This window comes from Opisthocomus hoazin, chromosome 9, assembly GCF_030867145.1.
Source record: "Opisthocomus hoazin isolate bOpiHoa1 chromosome 9, bOpiHoa1.hap1, whole genome shotgun sequence".
NCBI lineage: Eukaryota > Metazoa > Chordata > Aves > Opisthocomiformes > Opisthocomidae > Opisthocomus > Opisthocomus hoazin.
The window spans coordinates 13716410-13743478 of record NC_134422.1 but is presented as its reverse complement, the minus strand read 5'-3'; the positions used below and the strand labels follow the sequence as shown (position 1 = coordinate 13743478).

The window sequence follows — 27069 nt, the reverse complement described above, 5'->3', positions numbered from 1 at the left end:
GGCCGCCCGCAGGCTGCTCCCGGTCTGCTCCCCGCGCTCGCCAGTGTGAGGCCGCGCCTCGAGGGCTGCGGGCGGCTCTGGGCCCCTCAGCGCAAGGGCATGGAGGGGCTGGAGCGTGTCCAGAGAGCAACGGGGCTGGTGAGGGGTCTGGAGAACGAGTCTGATGGGGAGCGGCTGAGGGAGCTGGGGCTGTTCAGTCTGGAGAAGAGGAGGCTGAGGGGGGACCTTATTGCTCTCTACAGCTACCTAGAAGGAGGTTGTACTGAGGCAGGTGTTGGTCTCTTCTTCCAGGTAATTGACAATAGGACAAGAGGCAATGGCCTCAAGTTGCATCAGGGGAGGTTTAGATTGGATATTAGGAAAAATTTCTTTACTGAAAGAGTGGTCAGGCATGGGAACAGGCTGCCCAGGGAGGTGGTTGAGTCCCCGTCCCTGGAGGGGTTCAAAAAACGTGTAGATGTGGCACTTGGGGATATGGTTTAGCAGGCATGGTGATGTTGGGGTGACGCTTGGACTTGGTGATCTGAGAGGTCTTTTCCAACCTTAACAATTCTGCGATTCTATGATTCTGCCCTGGTGCCAGCATGCCTCTGGTGACTGTGGTGGCTCTTCCCAGGTCAGCCAGCCTCCACAGGCCTTGGAACCCGGCCGACAGGCTCGCTCCACACGGAGGACAGAGCCGAGGCAATGGCACAGCCTCTGTTTTTCCCTGTTCCTGAGCACAGAACCGAGTTGTATCCTACATCTGCAACTATTTTACTTTAATTCACCATTCATTTTGGGGGTGGCAGTGCCAGCTTGAACACCTCTTCCCTTCCAGACTTGGCCAACTTAACGGTTGCTTTGGTAGTTTCTAGGATGAAGTGTCGCAGTTGACCAGCTGTATCATGTAATGCTAGATTGAGCTGGGCCTTATTATCTGTCTGGTACGTTCATCTTGTTCCAAACAGGCAGGTTCTCGGCTGGTGAGATGCATTAAATGAAGTTTCCCTGATCAGAATTGCTCACTTTCATGGGGTTTATTAAGTGATCAAGCATAGGTAAAGACATTGTTCCTGTCTGAGGATGTAATTAAACAGAGAACTGAATTCTGCAGTGAAAAGCTGAATTCGAAGAGAAATAAATGGCATGGCAACCCTGAGCTCTTTCTGTGTATTCAAGACCAGACTATACACGTTGTTTCTTTCAGGGGCCCATCGAACTCCCATTTCACCTTAGCAGAAAGGGATTTTGGTGGCAGTGGGCTCACACAGCATCCCATGCTGAAGGGTCTCAAAACAAGCCACAACGCGTATAGAAAGCCTCCTCAGTAAGCCTCATCTGGAGAGAGGAGACAGAATGCGCTCGGGGTCACAGAGGAGTTCTCTGGCACAGGCGTGGAAAAACTGCCAGAGCAGCGGTGTCCTGACCTTGGTCCTCACCTGCCAACTTTGTCCTTTGGCCCTCAGAAGGCAGCCGGAGCGAAGCCAGCCTGGCTGTCAGGGCAGGCAGGGGAGAGGGGCCGCAAGGCACCCTCCTTTAGCTCCCCTTGGTAAAGCCGGGCCCATGTAGCGCTCATTTAGTAAACAATCTCTTTATTAAAGAGTTTTTCACTGTACGCAAGGATGGCTGGAGGATGACCCAGCACTACTGCGCTATGAAGACTGATGATACGGAGAACTTGGGGACCAATTGCGGTGATCTTCACAGCTCCCCCTGCAAAGAGCTGCCTCCTTTTGGGACGCCTGCTCGTTTACAAACAGTTCTGATTCCACTACTTGGAGAAAGCCTTCATTTCAGCTTGTCCTTGATGGACGTGGTACTCTGCAGTGGAGAGTGGATGTTTGTACCAGCTTCTCTTCCCATGGAAATCAGCAGTGGAAGCCTTGGGATGGAGAGGTGAAATGGCATCGGGGTCATCTCCTGTCCTCAGCTCAGAGCTCCTGTTACAGCTGCTCTGAAGGCCAGGAGACGCCCTTGGACTTAGCAGTGCAGCCTCACGCGCATGCCTGTGTCTCTGCTGGAGATGAGCATCCTGTTGTTCACAGAGTCCAGTTACAGCTAATGCTGAAAAAAAAAAAAAGTATGTCTGCATAAACAGGAATTTTCCTCAATTGCAGGAGCCAGCAGAGGACACTGCCTTGTCTCCAGCCCTGAGAGGGCCAAGTGATTACTTTTTTGTTGTTCCTTTTGCTGCCATCTTCCTGCTCTACGACTCTGGTGGTACCTTCGGCAGAACAGTCACTGTCCCTTCTTTTTTATCCACATCCATCAGAAAATCTTGTTTTCCAGATTGTTTGCTGCTGCTGAAACTGTAGCAATGATGCTCCTTTATAGCATTACTTAAGGGAGGGAAGAAACAAAACCACATGACAAATTGGTCCAATTTATCACAGCAACAGAAACCTGCAATTCAGCTAAATTGCCCCCACAGGCCAGCTTAGACGGCATCAATATTTAATGACCTGAGCGCCGCCGCCTTCGCAGCTGTGGCTTCACCTCAGCCCCTCCTCATGCCACCGCGTGGCCCCCCAGCTTTGTCGCTCCGCCGGTGAGGGAGGGCAGCCCCGCGCTGCCTCTGCTGCGAGCAGGCTCTGTCTCCAGGCTGCCGGGGCAGGCCCGCTCGCTATCCAAAGCAGGACAGCCCAGACCTGCTGCGCACGACCAAATTCTGCCCCTTTTCCTGGCTGGCTGGACCACCGGTGCGGCACGTTTATGCCCGAGTAACAGCTCCCAGCTTTCCCAGCATGGCTGTGGTCTGTGGGAGCAACAGCAGACTCATCTCGGCTCACGGCCTCTCCTACGGTGGAGAGGTGGTCGTATAACCCAGACAGGACTGTTCACCTGGTAGCAGGCTGGAGGTGGCTTCTGCTCAGCTGTCCGCGTCTGTTCCCGTTACTCAGGCAGGAGTATTTTATCCCAGAAGGAGCTGTAGCGAAATAAATTGCCGGCAATGTGCCCTGTGTGTGCTGCAGAGGACCTGAAAAGAGGATGAGCCAAGCTATGCCAGCTCCCTCCCACCCGTGAGCCAAGCAGGCAGCAGGGGAGCTGGGGGTCTCTTTTGCTGGGCCCACGCTCCAGGCTGGCCAGAGCAACCGGCATCCAAGAGCATCTCCCAGCCCCGCCCCGGCAGGTTGCACTGGCTCCTTTGTGCCGGGGACAGCAGCGGCAGCAAGCAACGGGTTACATGGTTATAGACGGCCGTAGGCGTGTTCCCTCGTGGCTCTCTGGCCTTGGTTTCCTGGGTCTGTAAAATGGAGATGACCGAGATCTCCTGGTGACAAGCACCAAGTAAGAGGAGGCATTTTTATTTATCAGGGCAGTGGTGGGGTGGGGGGAACTTGGGCTGCTAATAAATGACCCAACAACTGAATTCCTCCAGCAAGACTGCACCTTCCACCAGGCTCTCTGTTCACTTAAAAAAACTCCATTATCCAGGAAACTGTGTATTCCAAAGGGGGAGTTCATTATCAACTCCAATGGCAGTGAGTGGCAGAGCCCATTACCATTACAATAAATGGATTTTTGGTAAGATGGCTCTATAATTCACTTGGTATTTAACACTGGCCAGGGGGGCTCATCTCTTTCCATCAAATACATTAAGCAAAGCACCTTTGAGAACATCCCCCTGAGCTAGAGAGCTGTTATAATGAGGGTGATTGGGAATAAACATAACAGGAGAAGCTGCGGTCTCAAAATAGTTTGGGTCAGTGGCTGCATGGCAGAGAGGACTACGGTGTGCACAGAGGACACGGGGAGGGAACAGCTGCCTCGCTGCAGTTCATCCCCAGATGCCGGGCCTTCTCCAGTGCCAGGGCTCTGCAGCTGCTGGGGGGTCACCTCCATCCCTGGAGCGCTCGGTGGCTGCCCCCCAGCCCCTCCACTCTGGTGGCTGTAGGGGACCTGTCTTGCTATGGGCACAGCCTAAAACTAACAGCAGGGCTGTGCAGAACACCACGTAACAGACACATGCAAGTGCCCTGGCGAATACTTAATGCATTGTTCCACCAGTTAACTCTCCAAGAAAGGAACTGAGAGCCAGTTCAGTGGCTTCCAAATCACAGCTTGTGTTGAAAAAATTAGTAACTTAGAGCACAGCTCTTCCTCTTGGCAGCTGTCCAGTTATTAATTTCAGTGTATCAGCAGCATCTGAATGGGCTTGGGCTACTGCCCACTATTTCTATTTATTTGTTTTCCATTCATCTCCACTAAAATTAAAACTGAAAACCTTCTAGAGAGAATAGAAAACAAACATGCTGAACTAGTACTGCTGCCCACATACAACTGACAGAAATCACTGTGCTTTTTCCTCCTCTGCAGTAAGGTAAGATCTGATTCTTAAGACTCTCTGGGCCTGTCACCTGAAAAACAGCATAGGCACCTATGGCACCAGCTGCAGCTTGAGTTCTCCTTGCTTTCTGGGCACATCAGCCAGCAGCCTCCGCTGCCATTGACTGTAGGTTTTTACTGTGTACAGGGTCACAGTGACTGCAGAGGCCCTGTGCTGGAGACCTTTCTGGATTGAACAGCATCTGCATGGTTTAGGAAGATGGAGCCGATGGTCCAGGTGGTCACTGAGGCTACAATCCCATGTAACAGTTTGGATTGCGCCCATGTTACAATGCACTGCACTGTCTGTGGAAAGAACTGCATGCTTTTAAATGAAAACACATGTAATCCAGGAATATTGGCGGTTTTTTCCTCCCCTTGCTTTTTCCTTTGCTGCTATCAAGAAGCTGGTGGAGGTTCCTCAGGCCAAGCCTGCTTGTGCTGAATGGTAGCTGTTCTACCCAGCCATAAGCACCCAGCCTGCCTAGGCCTTACCCAACTTCTTATCGATGTCTTGGTTTCTTCTGAACCCATCTTTATGTCAAAGCACATCACCTGATAAAAAGTCTTGCTATAAAAGCTTTTACAATGGCATGATTCTTTATGCATCCAAGTGTGAATAAGAACTGAAAAGCCAAAGGTTATGAACTTACTTTTAAAGTGACATAAATTACAAAATATACTCATTTACAACTACAGTATTTAAATCCTATTTGCAACAGCACTATCAGTAGGATCTAACTGTTGATGTACAGGAAAAGATTCTTAATAAGTAAAATGCACTGAAATAAGGCTTTGGTCTTTTTCAGTGCTTTGTCTTACAACTCAAGTGTTTTCCTTCCTTAAAAAACACACCCAAGTGAACACATAGTGCAAGGTATGAGTCTGACTGAACAAGAAATTCTTCTGCCTGTTACCTAAAAGGATTTCCTTCCATCAATAAACAGAGTTCCCAGTTCTGCATTTAGGGCATCGTCAGGTATGACATCATCCTCCATAAACTCATCTTCAAGCTTCTTCCACCATGGCCAGCGAGTGTATTTCAGCATAGTGTTGTGGGATTGTCTTGCCCTGGTAGCTACAGGGATTGATCGACTCATAAAGACATCAAGATCTTTTTCTGTGGCCTCTGCTAACCCTGGAGCATCTGTAAGAACAAGGAGAAGAGTATTCTGTATTTTGTTTGCGATTTACAAGTATTTCAAACAAAAAAAGAAGGAGCACTGCCCTCCCACTTTGCACTGTCCTAAGTCACTGCTTTCCCCATGCTGGCATTACAATTTTATGGCTGCATGATAAATCTGATTGGAGAAGTGATCCAAATTAGGCTAATGTGAAAAAAATAAATACATAATGGGGGAGGGAGAAGAAGGGGGGAAAAGTAGGACTACTTCATGCAGGTGCGGTGGTGGCATCCACCAAAATGACTTCTTGTGAAACTATGACCTAAGAGTAAGAGGAGCTCCTGGTTGCTACTGCTGGATCAGCGCTCTTGGCGCAGGGTGACACCACTATCGTGTTTCCACCGCTCTGACCCAGCAGCACTGCCTATTCCCTGCCTGGGGGACCCAGCACAGTGTAGGAGCGTGTTGCCGATTTCCCTCTTCAGGGAGTGATGAGCTGCAGTGACATAGCACGTGACAGACTAAGTAATGCAGTTCAATAACTTGCTGAATTTCGTCCTGCTTGGGTGCTCTCTGGTGGCTGCAGTTTGCTATTCTCGTTCCTTCATTCCAGGCTACTTGTCTGGAATTAAGATAGCACAATAGTGAATGCCGTTTCAAATAAAGCCAGGTCAGAGAAAATGAAAACATGACTAAAAATTCATAGCTCAAAGACTTCCCTCTTTATCTGGAAGAGGTGAGAGCACTTCAACCAGCAGCTTGCTTACAACACAAGAAATCAGAACAAAGCAAAACAGACGTAGAGCCGAGAGGTTGTGCAAGATCCCCTTCTTACTAATTTTAATGCCTTTCACAGGGCCATTGCTTTTCTTGTGATCAGAGAGAGACTTCTAGCAGCAGAATAAGCTGCTCCTTGACAAGCAGGTGTATATACTTAACCTACAGCCTAATCTAACAAAGCCTGAATCCCAAGACAAGGCATATGGCAAAGGAAGAAAGATGTATCAATTCTGAAATGAGGCTTTACCACTGTTCCTTCTAATTTTGTCTCTAAATTAGTTTCATCCAAACAGTAATCAAAACTATGACCAGAGCAGTCACATACTCATTAGCAGCTCCACATCGGTGTTGACTTGAGCCAGTAACGCCTCTCTCCGCTGCACTGCTCTCTGATCCAGTCTGCTCCTCCACAGAAACTGTGCCAGCTTTTCCTGGGCGTGCATATGTAATTCTTTACTCATTTCTTCTGACATTTGGGAAGCCTGGAGGAAAATAACAGTTTATTACCATTAGGAGCTGGTTATTTTAAATCTTTTGGGGGCAGAATAATATCTAAACAAGTAATGCAAATGCTGTTCTTAATTGTTATCTTAATAATTTTGCTTCCTCTGCAGATCTCTGCAAAACGATCCACCACCAAGTATATGAATTTTCCAATTACAGTTTGACCCTTTTTATTAGATTAACAGTTAAAATCCCCGATATCCTAGTACCTTGCTCTCAGACAAGCAGGGTTAATATATGCATACTTCACATGGATTATCTTGATCAGAATTTATGAAGCTGAATATATTTCATCCCTAATGTATTTTATGTTGCATCATTAATGCGAATTATGAAATGACTAAGAAACAGACCGGATGCAATTTGATGTAGTCATCCACCTTCTGCTGCAAAGCCAGTCTCTGCTCATCAGTCATTCCCTTGGGATCTTTCCAAGGAGAGAGAAGTCTCCTCCTTCTTCGCTTTTCCAAGAATTTACAAGCCTTTGTAAAGAACATATGAGAATATGACAGTCACAAACAGGAAGTTTGTCTTCTCGCTCTGTTTGTAATCAACCAGTGAAAGAAAAATGCTTCAGTACTGCATCTGTTAAAGCATAAATTTAGCTATGAAGCTGCAAAGACAATGTACAATGGCCAGCATGAATGCTAAATAGCAAGTGAGAACACTCATAATAAATTACTGACTCATCTGTAGTGTGGTGAAATCCCAGCCTTAGGTTTCAAAATGGCAGCTCTTACATTTTAGCTCCAAGACTGTATCAGACTTTGTAACACATGCAAGGTTTAACCTGTCTAAGCAACTTGTGGCTCTAGACTATCATCCTCTGAACAATGTTTTAATAAATTATGGCTACCTCGACAGTAAGAGAATAAACAGAGCTTTTCAAGACATCACAATAATTCACTCAGTCCTATCCAATGTTAGAACACATTATATACACTTACTGCTCTCTGAATGATGACAGCTGCTTTATACTCCTTAAGAGATTGTCTTTGTCGATGAAAATTTCTTCTTGCTCTATACCCTCGCCAGAATCTCTGGATAGTTACTGCTGATTTCCCCTCCATTTCCTCCATGTACTTATTTACCTGACCTACAAATGTAACAAAAATCTAGTTATAAGGCAGTGGGTTGGGATCTTTCAACAATTTGCATTTTTAATCCTCAAATCACATAGTACCAAACAAAGCTTCAGTGCTGTCAGTTAAAAACCCCTCTTCATCCAAGGTCTGCTAGCTGTGGGCTTCAGAGACTTGCAGCTGCAATGGAGCTTTGTAACCCAAGAAAACTGGGCTCCCCTTTCTCCGGCACCATTTTGAAGGCAGCAGATCTTGATCAGTAGTTACTGAGCCCTTGTAGAATTAGCAAGTTCTTTGTCAGATAATTAGGTCAGGAGAAGAGACAGTAAGACTACAGTGCAAAGAGACATGCAAGATTAGGAAATACATTTGGGGAAACTGTTCTTAAGGAGACCCAGACCGTTCAATCTTCTGATATAGTTTAATATAAATCATACTGGCATGGATTATTTCCAGTAAGGCAAGCTGTTGTTCATGGAAGAGTCTCATGGCCCTCTGCCTCTGAAGTTGCATTTGCAGTTTTAGAGCCTCATCTTCCTTCTGTTTTTTTAAATGCTGCAGCTCCTTTTCCCGTTTAGCTCTGCAATACACAAATACATCAACAATTAGCTTAAGTTATAAGTTTCTTAAAAGCATCTCTCTTTCTTTTAAATGGCAATAATCTGCCATCCCAGCTGTTGGCTGCAGGACCACACCAAGCAACAAGAAATTACCCACAAGCTAACAAATTACCACACTGTCTATAGCCATGACAAATTCTGAGCCAGTCACTCAATCTGCTATCAAAGGATATATTTTTACTTCGGATAAAGTTCTCGGGACCCTGAAGGGGACAATGCTCCATGTGGGACATTCACAGCCAGCATGAACTAGAACAATAATTTTTATTCCATCATCTAAGGAAAAGGTAAAACAACATGAGCCATCTGCTCCAGTATGCACCTTTTCCAGTGCATCCTTCAGCATGCACGGCATCTGCTTTCCATAATACGTACTATTATTTTTGTACTGACTGCAAGAGCAGATCAGAATGTTGGCTCTTAAGGCTCACATCTTAAATTTGGAGGGATTTTTTTTCTCAGGGAAATACAGACTGACACATTTTCTCCATTGATTTTGTTAGCAGAACAGAAGGAAAGAATTTTCTTGCAAATTCTTTCTGATCTGTACTAGTTGTTGTAATCTGATGTTAGGATGTTGCCCCACTGTGATTGGCATTGGAAAAGCCTCAGCATATCTTTCACAGATGAGACAACTGAAAAGTCTGCAGCTGGCCCTGGTGTCTTCAAGCCAATAATAGTCCGTATATCAATTATACACACACCAACATATCAATATAGAGGCTAATATATTGATACTAAATACACTGATGTATCGATACTAATAATTTCTGAGACCACTTGGACATGGTCTCAGCGAAGCATGAGAAGCTGTGAGCTACGGCCCCCCCTCCTTTCACTACCCCTTCTCGTCCCAGTGGACCTAACCTCATTAGCAGCCTAACACTTGAGACTTTACGAGTCCACCCCATAATGAGGTAATGATGCAACTCCTCCTCTTCCCCCACTGCAGCAAAGTGACTTGCCCGCTCAGGGCCCGGGTACCCCCACTGGGCCCACTGCCCCAAGTTCTGCTCTCCTCTAGCACTTCTCCACAGACAATGAATGGAGCACCTCAGCACTAGGGAAGAGAACAAATGGACAGAGCACAGGCATAAAGGTGCCAGAAAGGGAAAAAAAGGCTGTAGACTAGAACTAATGTCCAGCAGTTTTGGTACTGCTGCATGTCACATACCTTCAGACTCACAGTACTATTAAGGTATTTGTGTGTTTCCCATTGCTACTATAAAATGGCTTGTAATTTTTCAACCAAGCATACTTTCTCCTTAGTCTCCATAACTGGGTGGGGAAAGATGGAATGGAAGCTATTTTATACAAGAGATGCTCTGGATTTAAAGGTCTGGCCCTAACTGATAGAACAGCCTCCACCATGGCCTGAGAGACCATAAACATTTTATGACAGTAATGCAGACTTGAAGCGTGCCCACACATCTACCTACAGAGACAGATCATGATACACGTGATTACATCAGAACGGTCGCAACAAACCTAAAGGTTTTCAGCCCACGTGTTTCTGTGAATTAGAGCTGTAAATCTTTGCATGTTTAATCCAGGTAGGCACACATTATACTTCTAAGCAGAATGATGTCACAGGATCAAACAGGATCAAATAGTATCAAACAGGACTTCTGATGACATTTTCTTGATAAAACTATTAGTAATTCTCCCTATAAATTTTTATGAGCTCCATTAGATGGTAAACAAGAACGTTTCATGAACTTCTCAGATGTGCATCTGTGAAACTACCAATAGCAGGTCAGGTATTTAAATGTTTCTTTGGTACTGATTCTTTCCCATGCAGTCTGCAAAACACATGTTCTTCTTCATTCTCTGTTCCTCCTAATGATAAGACATATTTGTTTGTACAAGACCACACTGTGACAGGGAAACACCTCTGAAAAGATGTAAAATACACACAGAGTAAGATCCAAGCTTCTTTCAGCAGTTCACGGCGCAGATCAGCCTCCCTCTGATCATCTCTTTATAGATATAAAACGGTTTGATTTTTGACACAATTAATACAAATTATTGCCATTTTAACAGTTCTACAATTAGCTATGTAACAGTGAACAAACTTCAAGGAGAGATTACAGGCTTTAATACCAAACGAGGAGACGTTTCTGAAACCACAGAGTTTCAGAAGTTTATGACTTGCAGAGTTTAAAATCTACTGGAGCTGCAGGTGACCCAAGTTTGGAGTTTCAACCTCAGCAGCATTTAACCACACTTGTTCTAAAATAAATCTGTTAATACAATCAAACCCTGACTGTTAAAAATTCAGAAGTCCTCTTGAAAGTTTTTCTAAGGTCACGCTTACACTATTCCAAACACTATTTTGCAGCACAAGACTTAACTGCAGCTTTGACCTACACAGAAAAAACCCAACACCGGAGCTGTACAGTTTCTATATTGTACTCAGTACATGGGGACTGACTGAGCCATGAACACACAGCTCTAAGTATCAGTACATTCCCATTCCTCTCAGTATTAAATAAACACATTCAAAAGTCTATTTAAATTACTCAAGGACTACTTAACAAGCATGCGCTAATGCTTACAATACTGAAAATATGACACAAGACAGTCAAGGCTGATAGCCTTGCTGCCCTTTCCCTTCTGCTTTGCCTTGTTGTCTTAACTTGTTATCCAAGCCTGCTGGGCTATGATTACGGCCTGCGGGCTTGCAAAGTACCTGATGAGGGAAGGAATATTGGCTCAAAGTGTATGGTGGAGTAAAAAGGAGTGACAAGGATGTCTGTCACTCTTGGTGTTTCAGCACACAAGCTGGAGTGGCTAGTGGCCCTCAACGGACACACTGCTTGTCCCTGCAAATCTTCCAGCATTTAAAGATTACACCCTAGCTAGTCCAGTATCTTCTTGATGCCAGTCAAGACGACAAATCGTAACTGTCTGATCTCTTAACACCTTGATCATAATGCAATGTGATTTGACTAATTGATTTCTAAGATTTAGTTTTGACAAGTGCTCAATGTGCAAAAAAAAGCTGAAAATACATGCTGTGGAGTCTGAACTTCATGTACATGATTAACCTATGTTAAATTCACACCAAATGTCTCAAAAGAGTTAGCCTAACAAGTGCTAACATTACTGCTGACATCCTACTTGAAATAAAACAAGCATTACTGATGTAGCTTCATTCTTCTGTGGTGCTCCAAGTCACAGGATACTACTTCTAGGTCACCGAAGTGACTCTACTTCTGAGAGTCAAAGATTTCAAATATTAATGAAGAACAAAGTCTTGCAAGCACTATACTGAGCAAGCGCTATGGTTCTTGGTTTCTGCAGCACTCTGGCATGGCAGACTGGAAACTCCAAGACAGCTCCACATTCAATTTATGGTGGAATTTTTTGTCAAGTTAACTGTGAACCGGTTAACTATTCAACCACCATTACATCATCTTCTAGTGCTATTTAGTGCAATCCCATGCTACAGTGTGCCACACTTTCAGTTCTCCGTATGCCATAATTTTTTACACTGAAAACATAAAAGCATCATAGAAGTAAGTTTTTTCATTGAGAAGTTTGGCAGCTGGGAAAGGGACAGTTGGAGCACTTTTGGCACCAGAAGTGGCAGTTTGGTACTGCTGGAAAAGCACAGTGTTTGGACATTTCTGCTTAAAGAATCTGTAGTGAAACAGCTCATATTGGCATTACATTACGTTTATGTTTCAGAAATAACAGCTGACTGGAAAAAGGCATCTTCAAGATGAAGGAACTCTTGGTCAGCCCAAACTCATGCCCTGGGACATAAGGGAAATGGGAATAACGAAGAGCATAGTCAGGACCCTAAATTTTAGGAGGGCAAACTTCCAGCTCTTCAAGGAGATAGTCAGAAGGACTCCCTGGGAAACGGTCCTCAGGGACAGGGGAACAGAACAGAGCTGGCAGGTCTTTAAGGATGTGTTCCAGAGAGCGCAAGAGCTCTCGATCCCCAAGTGTAAGAAGTCGGGCAGAGAAGGGAAGAGACCGGCATGGCTGAGGCAAGAGATGCTGGTCAAACTAAGGAAGAAGAGGGAACTGCACAGGAAGTGGAAGCGGGGACTGGCTGCCTGGGAAGAGTATAGGGAAGCTGCCCGGTTGTGTAGGGATGGGGTCAGGAAGGCCAAGGCACAGCTGGAGCTGAACTTGGCAAGGGATGCGAAAAATAACAAGAAGGGCTTCTACAGGTATGTCAGCTGGAAAAAGATGGTCAAAGAAAGCGTATCCCCGCTCATGAGTGAGACCGGCAAACTGGTAACAGCAGATGAGGAGAAAGCTGAGGTACTCAACAACTTTTTTGTCTCAGTCTTCACTGGCAACCTCTCTCCTCACCCCTCCCGAGTCGATGAATGGCATGAGGAGACCAGGAGGGTAAAATCCCTCCAGCTGCAAGTGAAGACCAGGTTCGGGACCTCCTGCAGAACCTAAATGTACAGAAGTCCATGGGACCTGATGAGATGCATCCCAGAGTCCTGAGGGAACTGGCTGATGTAGTTGCCAAGCCACTCTCCATGATATTTGAAAAGTCATGGCAGTCAGGGGAAGTTCCCAGTGACTGGAAAAAGGGAAACATTGTGCCCCTTTTCAAAAAGGGTAGAAAGGAAGACCCTGGGAACTACCAACCTGTCAGCCTCACCTCTGTGCCTGGGAAGATCATGGAACAGATCCTCCTAGAAGATATGCTAAGGCACATGGAGGCCAGGGAGGTGATTCGAGACACCCAGCATGGCTTCACCAAGGGCAAGTCCTGCCTCACCAACCTAGTGGCTTTCTATGATGGTGTAACAACAAGGGTGGACACGGGAAAACCAATGGATGTCATCTATCTGGATTTTTGTAAAGCCTTTGACACGGTCCCCCACAACATCCTTCTCTCTAAATTGGAGAGCCATGGATTTGATGGGTGGACCGTTAGGTGGATAAGGAATTGGTTAGATGGTCGCAGCCAAAGGGATAGTGGTCAACGGCTCAATGTCCAGATGGAGACCAGTGACGAGTGGAGTCCCTCAGGGGTCCGTACTGGGACCGGTGCTGTTCAATATATTTATCAATGACATGGACAGCGACATCAAGTGTACCCTCAGCAAGTCTGCAGATGACACCAAGCTGAGTGGTACAGTTGACACACCAGAAGGACAGGATGCCATCCAGAGGGACCTGGACAAGCTGGAGAGGTGGGCCTGTGTGAACCTCATGAGGTTCAACACAGCCAAGTGCAAGGTCCTGCACCTGGGTCGGGGTAATCCCTGCTATCAATACAGGCTGGGGGATGAAAGGATCGAGAGCAGCCCTGCCGAGAGGGAGCTGGGGGTACTGACAGACGAAAGGCTGGACGTGAGCCGGCAATGTGCGCTGGCAGCCCAGAGGGCCAACCGTGTCCTGGGCTGCATCAAGAGAAGCGTGGCCAGCAGGGCGAGACAGGTGATTCTGCCCCTCTACTCTGCTCTGGTGAGACCTCACCTGGAGTTCTGCGTTCAGCTCTGGAGCCCTCAGCACAAGAAGGACATGGAACTGTTGGAGCGGGTCCAAAGGAGGGCTACAAAAATGATCCGAGGGCTGGAGGACCTCTGCTATGAGGACAGGCTGAGAGAGTTGGGCTTGTTCAGCCTGGAGAAGAGAAGGCTGCGGGGAGACCTGATTGCAGCCTTTCAGTACTTAAAGGGAGCCTATAGGAAAGATGGGGACAATCTTTTTAGTAGAGACAGCAGTGACAGGATGAGGGGTAATGGTTTTAAACTAAAACAGGGTAGGTTTAGGCTGGATATAAGGAAGAAATTCTTTACAATGAGGGTGGTGAAACACTGGAACGGGTTGCCCAGAGAGGTAGTGGTGGCCCCATCCCTGGAAACCTTCAAGCCCAGGTTGGACAGGGCTCTGAGCACCCTGATCTCGTTAGCGGTGTCCCTGCTTGCTGCGGGGGGGTTGGACCAGATGACCTCTAGGGGTCCCTTCCAACCCAAAACTTTCTATGATTCTATGATTCTATGACATAAGAACAAATCCTCAGGGAAGTTATTTCCAGGAAGGACAGGAAGTGAACAGGAATAGCCAGCACAGATTTATCACAGGCAGATCACATATGACCAGTCTGATTGCCTTCTGTGATGAGATGACTGGCTCTGTGGATGAGAGGAGAGCAGCGGATGTCGTTTGCCTTGACTTTATTAAGACTGTCCTCACAGTCTCCCATGCAGGGCGGCACTGACACTCAGAGGAACCCCCACAAACACAAAAAATGGGCCAACAGAAACCACACAAAGTTCAGATGGGAAGTTCTAAACCTGGCACAAAAAACCCTCATGAACCAGGACAGGTTTGGCACCAATTATCTGGACAGCAGCTCCAATGAAAAGGACCTGGGGTTCTTGGTGGGTGACAAGTTGAACACGAGCCAGTAGCATGTCCTTGCAGTAACAAAGGCTAGTTGCACAGTGGGCTGCACTAGCAAAAGCAGAGGCAAAAGCAAAGCAGGTCAAGGAAGATTATTATTTCACTTTACTTGGCACTCTTGAGGACACACCTGGAATAGTGGCCGCACTCTACTGGGCCCCCCAGTAGAAGACAGCTATTGACGAAGTGAAGGGATAGAGACTGTTCAGCTGGGGACAATTAGGTCAATGGAATGTATGACACACAAAGACAGGCAAAGAGATGGGTTTGTTTAGGCTAAAGGAAGGGAAATCTAACTTCTGTCTTCCACTACGTAAAGGAAGGGAAGACAGAGCCAGACTCTTAGAGTTGCACAGAAAAAGGACGACAGGCAGCAGTAAAGAGCTGCAACAAGGAAATTCCTGCTGGCTGTAACGGAAGAATTCATCACAAGGCAAGTCATGCAGCACCAGGACAGGGACTAAGTGAGATGGTGGGATTTCGATCCTTGGAGACCTCCAGAACTGGATACAGCCCTGAGCAGCTGGATCCCATTTTGAGGCTGGCCCCCGTCCAAGTAGGCTATAGGATTAGATGACCTGTATCTTTCCTGTGACTCTGTGACCTGAGAAAAAAATCAAACCAAACCAAACCTTTTTACTAGATTCGTCTCTCTAGTGCTTTTTACAAAGCCATACTCCTTACCTGAAGCTTCTCTGTAACGTGGTCACTGCTTGGGGTAGTTTCTTCAGCCTTTTTCTTGTCTGAAATCCCCTCCACAGAGCCTGGATTATACAAGCTGCTTGATGCTGCCTCTGAAATTAATAAAACAGTTGGTAGTATATTTTCTCTGCATATAAAATCACTTTATTACTGCTTGCATAGTTGGAACAATCTCAACATTTGGCCAAAACCCATCAGTTTTCAAAAGCATAAAAATTCAGTATTTGTAAGAGCTTGGGAAATTTAAGGTCCTGTAAAGTGGTTATTATCACAAAATCTGTACTTGCTTCAAAGCCAGCTAATCTGATCACTTGGATCGATGCTCTCTGTTATAAACAAATGAATCTACAGCACAAAGATAAAATATGCATTAGCTGCATTTATCAATGTTAGAAATTTGTATTTAAAACATCTGAAGCACTTGATATTTCAAAAGGTAATTCAATCAAAACAGAATAAACGCTAGAGAGGACAGAAAGACAACTTCGGAGAATTAGCAGAAGAAAAAAATGTTACATTTGCAGTATGATCAAAAATCACTGAAATGCAACACATTCTTTTTTCTTTTTAAAAATTTAATAAATAGGAAACTTAAAAATCCATTAATATTGTGAAAAAATAACATAGGCTTTGAAAAGCATCACCAAAGTGAGAGTAAATCCATTCTAGACATATATAAATCTCATGTAACTAGGATTTCACATACAAAAGTCTCATTAAACTTCAGTACCTGCACTTCTCCTTTTCCGTTGGATTGTTCCAAGTACAGTGCGTCCAAGAGTTGATTGAGAGCCCTGTCAAATCCTTTGCCAGTCCACTGTTTATTTAAAAGCCCTTTTAATCCTAAAAGAGAGAGAAGCAGCATGCAACGCCGCTATGACAAATTCTTCTTTTCAGGATTTCAGACTAACAATTTGAGTCAAAAAATCAAATCTGATTCTGTGTGCAAACGAACACTAGATTGGAGCTGAACGCCTTCAGGCATCTTTCAGTTTCAGTGCAGAATATTATCAATGACTATCTGGTGCTCCAACCACCACAGAAGTATTATACAGCGATCATAACTTTGTATGTCCAAGTCACTATCTATTGTGTCTACATAACTGGCAGTTAAATTATCAATGTACTTTCAGTGTCTTATCAGCAAGTCATTGTAAGGTACTAAAAGGATGTAAAGCACTACGCAAGTGCTAGGTTTTATTAGCACTGCTTTCATATTTTTTGTAATAAAATTTATTTATTTATAACTGGAATTCTTTGATCTCTTATCTGTACAGCACAGTCTAACTGTGAGTACATGCACATACAATCCCTGAGACAAAACAGCTTTCTAGGTTCGCTGTAGCTAAAAAGCATACTTGTGCTTCCCCCCACAACACACACCCCCTGTGCTGCGAACAGGACACAGACAGACAATAGCACGCTTTTTAGCTTTGTATCAGGCAAATCCCAGAGCTTGAAAGTTTTGCAGGGAGCTGGAGGGAAAAGGAAGGAGGGCAGGAAGAAGACGTGTTTGGATAGCCTCCTGAAGAACTACAGATTCAAGTAACTTATCTGTCTTCAAATCATTGTCCATAAGCATATTCACACACTAGGCAACTCCAAGGAATCCATCATACTTACTTACAGGATCTGGATATGGAGTACAAAGTCCTTCATGCAACAGAAACAGCACATCTGTTCTATCACACATGCACCATTTTGCAACGACGGTGATGGTTAAGCACTTGAGGAGACAGGTGAGACTCCAAATGGAGCCAGTGGGTGCCCTGAAGCTGCCTGAGCTCTGCAAAAGCATGTAGCCTGGCTACACAAGGCAGTTCCCTCACAGCGGTCCTGTGGGTCTGATGCAACCATTCACCAGTTTCTGTACAGACTACACAGCCAGAGGCACCCTTCAGCTGCTGACAGGGAGTACACCTCAAGCCCCTCAGATGTGTCAACCCACGCACAGGAAAAAAACTGGCCCTCCTGGAAACCTGAGGTAAAGACTGTGGCAGTCTTGGAGATGTGAGGTTCAGGTGATGTCCTCACCTCCGGCAGGCTGCCTTTACTGGCAGAAAGCTTACACTGAAATACCTCATACTGGCAACGGCTCTGAGCCACTTGAAGGCAAGATACTTCAATGAGATGGCCAGATGGTGGAAATGCTGTAATGCTTTCTTTGTTGCTGCTGTTCCTCAAACTGTTTAAAGGATTCCAAAGCTGGGGTGAAAACTAACATACGGACTCTAACTTTAAAAAAAAAAAAAGAAAAAAAAAAGAGGAAACCATGATTATTTTTTTTTTCTTAGTGGAAGCAGGAAACGTGTGCAGAAGAGAGGTGAAGAATCTCTAAGTGACTGTGGCATATTGTGATTCCAGAGCAAAATGAAGCATAGTCCTTTGAGTGAGACTTGCACCTCTTCAGACAAGCCAGCATTGCACAGCTGGGACAATCAGACCATCACAGCAGCTTCACAAGAATCCACAACATGGTACCAGCCTTAGGCATGGTATACTTCATTCTGTACCGCAGGAAGCCCTCCTTTCTCAATTCTGTAGGCAAAACGGTGGCAAAGCTGGTTCAGAAGTCTATCTTGATGGTACTGCCTAATCAGCAGTCAGCACAAGCAATAAAAAAAAGGGATTTGGACCTTTTTGTCTAGCATACCCACTTCTTGCTGTTCCTGTCCCCAAAGGACTGAGGCTGCTCACAGGCTGTTTTGACCATCAATAACATCCAGAATAAAAAAGACCTGGCAAACATCAAAGCCTTTCTTAGTCTCCATGGGCATGACAGAGGACAAAGGGGCTTCCTGGAGCTCCCTGCTAGGCTAGAGATAGAAACATTAAATGGGACACCTCATTAAATAATGAACAACATAGAGCAAATTATATGTATACTCAGCCTCCTCATCTAAAGGCATCAAGGCAAAATGATAAACTCATTCCATGAATTTTTGGAAAGAGTTCATTCCGATCACTTGGGTATCAAAAGACAGTCAGCTCCTCGGTAAGAGAGCGGCACCTATCAGATAAGAAGACCTGTAACAGCCAGGGTCAGAAGTCGGTTTTAAGTAAAACTTCCATGCTTCTGGATTAGTGAGCCTCACCACACTGAATCGTAGAATCATTTAGGTTGGACAAGACCTCTAAGATCATCAAGTCCAACCATCCACCCAACACCACCATGCCTACTAAACCATATCCCCAAGTACCACATCTACAAGTTTTTTAAACACCTCCAGGGATGGTGACTCAACCACTTCCCTGGGCACCCTGTTCCTAAGTCTGACCATTCTTTCAGTAAAGAAATTTTTCCTAATATCCAATCTAAACCTCCCCTGACGCAACTTGAGGCCATTGCCTCTCATCCTATCACTAGTTACCTGGGAGAAGAGACCAACCCCTGCCTCACTACACCCTCCTTTCAGGTAGTTGTAGAGAGCAGTAAGGTCCCCCCTCAGCCTCCTCCAGACTAAACAGCCCCAGTTTCCTCAGTCGCTCCTCATAAGACTTGTTCTCCAGACCCCTCACCAGCCTCATTGCCCTTCTCTGGACACGCTCCAGCACCTCAATGTCCTTCTTGTAGTGAGGGGCCCAAACTGAACACAGCACTCCAGGTGCGGCCTAAATGGCAGATGTCTGACATACGGCTCTTACCGTGGCAGTACAGGCACCCTGCTGCTAGGATCTCTCCATACCCAACCTGCACAGCAAAAAAGATGCGGAACATCACATTGAAAGCAGTAACGCCCATCAGGTTGGAAACAACAGACAACACCTTTAAGAGACAAGTTGCCATATGCAGAGTCCTCAATACACAGATGAAAATAAATCTCGGAAACAGAAAGAGATGTGGCACCTTAAACTACAATGAAAATGAACAGAAGAGAAGGAAAAAACCCCACAGCACTGCAGTTTCCATTGGTGTCAGATAGTTATTGAACCAAGTCAGGAAGCCTCCATCTTTGTATTTTTAGAGTGAACGTAAGAGGAGGCTGGGCGATTGGTCCCGTGCACGTTTACAAACCTTTGTAGCGAGTCGTGAGTAACTTCACAAGCTGCTTGCAAGATTTTGCCACCAACAGTAGTAGTTTTGTTGCAGCATTTCCTATGACAGGATTGGTGGTAGATGAAAGCTTATAAACAAGTTCATCCAAAACAGAGTGAAGAGTCTCTTCCTGAATCTGAAGCAAGACAGAACTTTAAAAAGAAAAAAAAAAAAAAAGAAAAAAAAAAAAGGCGGCAGGGACACAGAATTGCAGTGTTAATCACAAACTATAAGCTTTTTAACAGTGACTTATTTTAGAGATGTCAGGCATTCAGCAAGCCAACACACCCAGCTAGCTGGACCAGAAATCTGATCCAGGCACTATTACTGTTTCAAGCAACTGATTCCCATTCCCTCAACTTAAAAACAAGATAAAGAAAATAGCTATTATTTCCCAGAATTCTTGTATACAAAAAAGTTCGATTTTACCAAGCAGAAATGAACTGAGTTTTAAATTTAAAATTCAGAAAGACCAATGATAGGAAAACGACTAACCTATTGACCCTCAAAATATTGTGTAAAACAGACATCATTGTAATTGCTGTGTCGACATCATCTGTTATTAACAACTGCAGGAAGTGATCATTTTGCAGTACTGCAAAAAGACAAAAACAAGGAAACAAGAAATCATGCAATCAGAACCAGACTTAAAATACCATAAACCAAATAAACTTCATTATGGAACATAAGCCATAGCAAGTAAAACCAGATACCATTTCTGGAACAAACTCCCTCTTTTATAATTTTTACACTGAAACTTATTGGAATAAGTAAACTACTTCAACATCCAAAACACACACTGAGCCCTGTTTTTTCTGCTTCCGGATATCACTCAGGCACTGGTATTGCAATGGAATAAAAGCTTTAAAACCTTTTATGTTACACTAGTACCAGTTTCTTCTTACAACAGCAGAATTATCCCTGGGCAACAATATCCGGAAAGATAAGACTTCAACCCTGACAATTTGTTATGCCAGATTTATTTAATGCAAGCCCACTGATGTCATTAAAACACCATTTTTTTTTATTCCAGTGTATCAGTGTCTACATATTTAATAATTTTTCTGGCCGTGTGAATTTTTAGTTACACAGCTTACTATCCTTCAGTTTTTGTTCTATATTAGCAACAAAAACAAATTCTGCTTTTTAAAAATCAGTGTGATTAACATTGGTTTGATTGAAAGCTTATTTTGGTCAGAAATGTACAGTGAAGTCTGTTAGATATTTTTAAATTTTCCTGGCATAGCAAGAACTTCAAAAATCTGTTTTCAAGTCTACCCACTTTCAAGGGCCAGCAATGTACTCTGGTCAAATTTCTGCATATGTTAATCACACACAGGCAAAAATATCAACTGTACCTTATCAGGAAAAAAACAAAACAAACACGATTTTTTTTTAAGGTTTAGATTTACAAAGGGAAATTACAGGAAAACACTTTTAATGTTTATCTCTGAAAGACTAGAAGGGGAACTCTTTAGTATTTCCCTTTAGCGGATCTTTTCCGTTTTAGATATTGCTGTTTCTGTTGAGTGGACTACTTTAAGAGATTGATTTAACATCTACTCCAATTTAGAAAACTAGGTGGAGATTAGCTTAGGAGTGATTCTTGATAGCTGTAGCTGCCATAAGCAAATTTTCAGGTATTTTATCAGTTTACTTTTTCCCTTACCACACGCTGCTAGTTGAACATGCCCACCGAAGAGCCAGCAGATGGCATCAGTTACCGTTTGGAACCAGCGTAAAAAATCTCGTTTTTCTGCATCCTAGACAAAAGAGAAGTAGCTAAAAGCACGTGTACATATCTTCACTAGAGGACTTCAGCTTGACGCAGTGGGGAGGTTTGTATGCTCCAGGGATTTGGAGACCAAAACTCCATCAAACTGCCAAGTGGTTGGTGAAACTGCAGGAACCAGTCAAAAAAATAACTTGAGAGTCCTTCAAGGCCAGAGATCAATCAAGAAAATCCAAACATACTAAAAAAAGCATCCAATCCTGAAAACAGCGTAACAAGGAGAGAGAAGGCTTGCTTACTCCTTAAAAAATATTTGCTAGCACAGGAGGGCTAAAAAGATAAATAGTAGCTCAGTACAAATGCATCATAGATTTAATCCCCAAAGTGGGAAATACATTAGTTAAGGTTAAAGCACAAAAAAAAAAAAGGGGTACAAAGTGGCGAAGGACACATTTCAAACAGAAAAGGTTCCTAAAAACTGGCATGGTGAGGCTTCAGAAGCACCTCCTAGTTGGAGGTCTGGGAGCAAACACCAAACCACTGTCAAGGTGAAGTCTGATCAGCTTGCCAAACAGACTGGGTTATGAGCTTGCCTGTGGTAACACTGGAGTGTAAAAAAAGACCAGGAAGAACCCAGGTTTTAACATGTGAACGCACATACACACACACAGTCTAGAGTCTGTATCCCAGGTGTGAGCCACAAGCCATTGGAAATCTAAAACCTAAAAACGCGTGTGGACAGTAAAGGGGCTTTTGATAGTACTACACTGCTGACAAACGTTGTCATAAAGCACTCGGCCTGATATCTCCCACATGACTTGAGCCTCCAACAAATGAAACTCTGGAAAGTCTTATACCTAGACCCGTGCTGTAAGTCCCAGCCGCCAGTCATGGTTTAACTCTGTATTTGGTTCTTGCTGACAATGAGAGATACAAAATCACAGTAATAAGCTGTAATATTATCTGTTCTGTGTTTTGGCAATACGTCAGTTTCTGAAAGCTATTTCAGTGCTTCCTTTGACTTCAAAGACTTGTGCAAAAAGCAAATGAGGGCAGAACAAACTACTAATCTCCACTGGTAGAGTGGGATTTCCAAAGTTCCACTGAGCAAGCACCAAGTCTGGGTGCCCAGTCACCTCTGAGACCACAAGGTTTAAAAGCCAAATTACTAATTATAATATAGACTGCATTTGCATTCAAAAGAAATCTTTACCCACAAGCATGACTCAAGTAGCATGTAGGCTGAGACATAAAAGGAAAGTGTGGGGGAAATTACATATTGTGGATCAGACTCGAGTTTCCTGGGATGTCATTCAGGAAGCTTCCTTCTTAAACACTAAATGCACTTCTAAAGTATTGAGCTAACAGAAAATATGTTGCTCTACCGATACTTTCTGAGAATTGATTGTGTTTGTGGTGCCCAGCACAATACTCCATAGCAAAACTTTAACTAAGTGCAAGAAGCCAGTGAGCCAAGAAATGAGATACTAAGGGGAAACAGGGATATTCAAAGAAACTATCAGAACCCATGAGGTTGATAATTTAAATAATTAGTGGGTTTTGTTTATTGAGTTTTTTTTCTGCTGATTCCGGAACTCTGAATGCTCCAAAAGCATGAGGGAACCTAACTGGGCAAAACCCTTGCCTGCAAAGGGAGAGAGAAATGCGAGAAAGTGTTCAAATCTACAAATTCTGCCTTTGGGGTTCCCAGCATGCAGGTTCAGAAGCAGTGAGCATTTCTGGAACTCTTTGCCAATTTCGTGGCAGAAACTGTATGGCAAAACAGAAGACAACAAGTCTGATTTCAAGTCTTCAGACTTCCTAAACCCTTTTTGTAAAGCTGAATAAAGCAGTGGGAACAGAGACGTTACAAAGACTGAACTAATTATATGCAAAGTTAAAAAGACACTACCGTGACTGGGATGCTGCCATTTGTACGGCATTTTTTTCTGTCCTACTCCTCTAATTCTTCTATCCTATTTATAATTGCATTCCTTCCCTCTGCCTTTGAAACTTGCAAAAAGCAGTAGCCAAACTCTCTAAACAAACCTAAGGTAACAAACTAGCTTTGCATATGCAATAGGCCGAATGCTCCACGATGACAGATTTCCGTTTCAAAGCTCCAAGGCATATGAAAAACTACTGTGATTTCTGGAAAACAGATTTTCATAATACACTGTCCATAGAATAATATCCTACTTACACAATACGTAATCTTGGAAAGTTTACAGAGATTCTCTGCTCTTTTATCTATGAAATTTAAATACCTTGATTGCTCGGATAAATCGTGCTTGCAAGCGTCTTCCCAAAAACAGCAGGTTATCTATAGCTGAAGGAAGAAATTTCTTGTAAAATTCCTCAGGATCTTCTCTTACCTCTAGTCCTACACAACAATGACTGAAATGGGAAAAAGAAAAAAAAGAAGAAAAAAAAATTAACCTGAATAGCCGAGGGCCTGTTTGAACATCTTTGAATGAATGTCACGTGATCAGAGGAGAAATGCTTCACTGGCATGGGACAATTCAACACTGAACAACAGTTCAGTGCTGTGACTGGCTCCAAGGTAGCTGCCTCAAAAGGAAGAGGAATCACTGGCAGACTGGAGACAGCAAGGATATTACTACTCATTACAGCATGTCTCTGTTGAAAACATATCCAAGGCACTTTCTCCTTTAGCTTCCCAGAATCTGTTCAGGCTCGTTCCACTTCCTAGGGAAGGGCTCTGATGGTCATAAAATAGAAAGGTAGACACAAACCTGATAAAGGAAACTTCATGAAGAGGGTGCAGATCAGGCAATGAAAATACGTATAAAAAAACACTACTTGCCACAAAATCTTCAGCAAGTCTGTCTGCAACTCTCCTCTAACTGAGAAATACATATGGGCTAGAAATCAGTTCTTCAGATCTCGGTTTTCTTACTTTACTCACCGCAAACATGTCAGTCATTTCTGGAAGACTTTTTACAAGAAACTACGTGTTTTACAACTGGGAAGTTTTTCAATTCTGTACTCACAGAATCACAGAATAGTAGGGGTTGGAAGGGACCTCTGTGGGTCATCTAGTCCAACCCTCAGTCCAACTCTGCAGTGATACCCGTGCAACAAAATAGTCTTCCTAACTTTTCATGAATTTTGCTTTCTGACATCTTACCTAGGCTTTGTTAGCTTTTTGTGAATGCGCACACGCAAAGCTCTGCCTACCAAAGCCCTTGGAAAGTAAATTGTAGGCATGAAACTGAGATTTATCTAGTTACAAAAGAACGTTTTTATAGCTAAAATAAATTTCAGTCTTCTCTGCAAACTGAAATAGCTTATAGGGGATGATTTAAGCATCATGCAACTCTGGTGATAAATCATGCATCTATTAGTTAAATTCCTGGCATTAAAAATTCATACTGCAGATATGGCATAAATAAGAGATGGATGCCTAATTGCTTCATGCCTTAGAATTTTGCTCCCTAGTTAAGACAAAATCAAGTACAACTTGGGGAAAATTTAAAGCTTGTTATTTTTCCTGACACTGAAGATTGAGATTGGATCACTGGGGATTTGAGTTTAAAGTTGTCTTATTTACAAGCTGTGAATTAAACTTCATTATGCCACTCTCACAATATCACTACATCAAGCTATCTAGTCTGTATGAACTGTGTCCTCTATTATATTTAAAATGTAAATAGATATTTTTAAATGGGTATATTAAATAGATATTTGAATAGTCAAGCCAAGCTGTGGGTCAACCAGGCTGAAGATTTTTACAAGATGAAATCTAAGTAAACAAGCTTTCTAAAGTAATTGCAATTCAAAATTCGCAATTACTGAGGAAGAACTGTGACACTGATGGGTACTGTTCACAAAAAAAGGTAAAGCCAACACAAAAACTGCTCCCACCAAACAGTTTACCCAGCCCAATGAAACACAATGCGAATGAATTAAACAGGACCAATTAGGCTATGCCTGACCCCTCTGCTCTTGCCTGCTCCCTGCACTTTAACCCCGGCCCTTCCTGAACAACAAGCCTTGTTCTGGATGGAAGCCAATGTATTACAGCTTGAAAAGAAAAAGAGCAAGATGAAAGCCTAGAAAAAAAACTTCTCAGCAATTTTTTTTTACCTTAGTATCTCTGCTAGCTGGGCTGCAATAGCCCAGCCTCCACGCAGTCGGGAGTGGTCTTGTCTGAGGACCAGCATGCAGTACTGAGTAAGATCATAATCGTATATGTCTTGCTTAATTTTTTTGGATTCTTCACACCCCAAGGAAACACTATTTAAAATTTCTGTGGGAAGAAAGCATGTGAGAGACAGAAAGCAGCATAAGATTCTGATGTAAAAGATTTTTGATTTTTTTTTTCTTTTTCCAAAACTTTAGCAGGGTGTGTGCACACAGAGCCAGGATTAAGGCAATTCTAAAAGTGCTAACAGCAGCATAAAACATTTTGTCAGCATTTTTCACTCCTACAGCTAGAATCAATTTGTGAGATTATACGACAATCGGGAAGGGTAGCGAAGGTGACGCTTCCATTTTCCGATCACACATTTAGTAGTAAAACACACGTTACTTGGCCCATTTGTATTAATTTCCTAGGCCAGATAAAACCACAGCCACTGTGAAACACACAGCTTCCTTATAATTACGTCCCAATTTAGAACAGGACCCGACTTGTTCCTGCCGCTTCTACGAGCGGTGGCTCTGCGGCAGAAGGGAAGACGGGGGGGTCACACAGGAGCTCGCGACTGCGCTTTCAGCTGAAGAGCTCAGCAGCCAACGCTGACAGCCCTTCCAGCTCTCTGCCCAAAAGCACTGGGAGAAATGATCTGACCAAGCGCAAAGCTCCCTGCCCACATCAGCAGGGCTCCTACAGACAGGGTGCAGCTGGGAGGGCCAGAAGACCTCCTCTCCATTTGCCGCCCCGCTCCTCCTCCTCGCCGCTGCCAAGCCAAACGCCACTTGATACGGCTTTTCCCGAGAGGGCGTTATCAGCCTTACGGAGCTTCCAGCCCCGCCCGGCGTTCTCGGAAAAGCCTCCTGCGTCTAAGGAGGCGGAAGGCAGGATGACTGTCCGTGCTTCGCCACCTCATCCTTTTTCGCTTCAGAGACGGCGTTCATTACCCTTCAGCTTCAGCAGCAGCTGCGGGACGTCCCGCTCCCCGCTCTCCGCGACCCGAGCCGCCAAGGCCAGCACCCGGGGCTCCGCAGCCGCCGGCCCCGCGCGGGCCATGGGCAGCGGAGAGCGGCCCGCGGTACCATGGGCCCGCGCCTCGCTCGCTTTTTAATCGTTTCGGTGCAGGCGCGGGGTCCCTCGGGCCGCTGCGTCCTCCGCGCCTCGGGCTCCCCCTGAGGAAAGAAACAAACATGGAGGAAGGTCCCGCCCACGCCCCCTCTCGAGGCCGCGGGACCGGCTCTGCCGGCAGCGCCGGGCTCCGGCAGGGCAGCCCGGGAGAGGCCGCCAGCAGCACCCCGGCCGCGGAAGGGCGGCGAGGGACCGGTGGCCTCTCCCGCCTCAGTGCCGCCGAGGCCCGGCGATCGGCCAGCGGGGCCCTCACGGCCGCTCTAAGGGGAGCCCCTTCCCCACCCCCGACCCCTCTCACCGCCGCGCGGGGGCTCCCCCACTTCGGAGCCGGGGGGGGGGGGGGGAGGGTTGGAACTGGCGACCGAACCCGCCGTATCTAACCCAGATCGCTCCCCCGCATCCCCCTCCCCTCCCAGCTGTGTGGTCGCGGCCGCTCTCCGCCAACCACAGCTCTCCCCTCAAGGAGGAGGGTGTCATTTGCATATCGGCGTGCGGGCTGGCTCC

The 27069-nt window shown here is 44.8% G+C and overlaps 1 protein-coding gene across 6 annotated transcripts; it reads right to left on the bottom strand.

Moving 5' to 3' along the window:
- Window positions 1-1021: 1021 nt before the first annotated feature.
- On the bottom strand, window positions 1022-26952 carry IQCB1 (IQ motif containing B1). Of its 6 annotated transcripts, XR_012765010.1 has the most exons (16): window positions 26385-26835; window positions 25389-25551; window positions 23546-23675; window positions 21216-21309; window positions 20042-20141; window positions 19526-19698; window positions 16241-16353; window positions 15493-15602; window positions 8236-8378; window positions 7664-7812; window positions 7070-7198; window positions 6538-6694; window positions 5226-5455; window positions 2824-2959; window positions 2154-2321; window positions 1022-2046 (listed from the first exon to the last, which is right to left on the bottom strand). XR_012765010.1 is itself a non-coding variant. In XM_075430188.1 (14 exons), exons 1-13 carry the CDS (start codon window positions 26491-26493, stop codon window positions 5226-5228), a joined length of 1800 nt encoding a protein of 599 aa, XP_075286303.1. In that variant the 5' UTR covers window positions 26494-26835; the 3' UTR covers window positions 1022-2959. The 6 variants fall into 6 exon arrangements, 3 of the variants coding, with proteins under 3 accessions (XP_075286303.1, XP_075286302.1, XP_009941671.2); XR_012765008.1 differs by having other exon boundaries at window positions 1022-2321; XR_012765009.1 differs by having other exon boundaries at window positions 1022-2321; window positions 2824-2908.
- Between the last annotated feature and the right edge of the window lie 117 nt (window positions 26953-27069).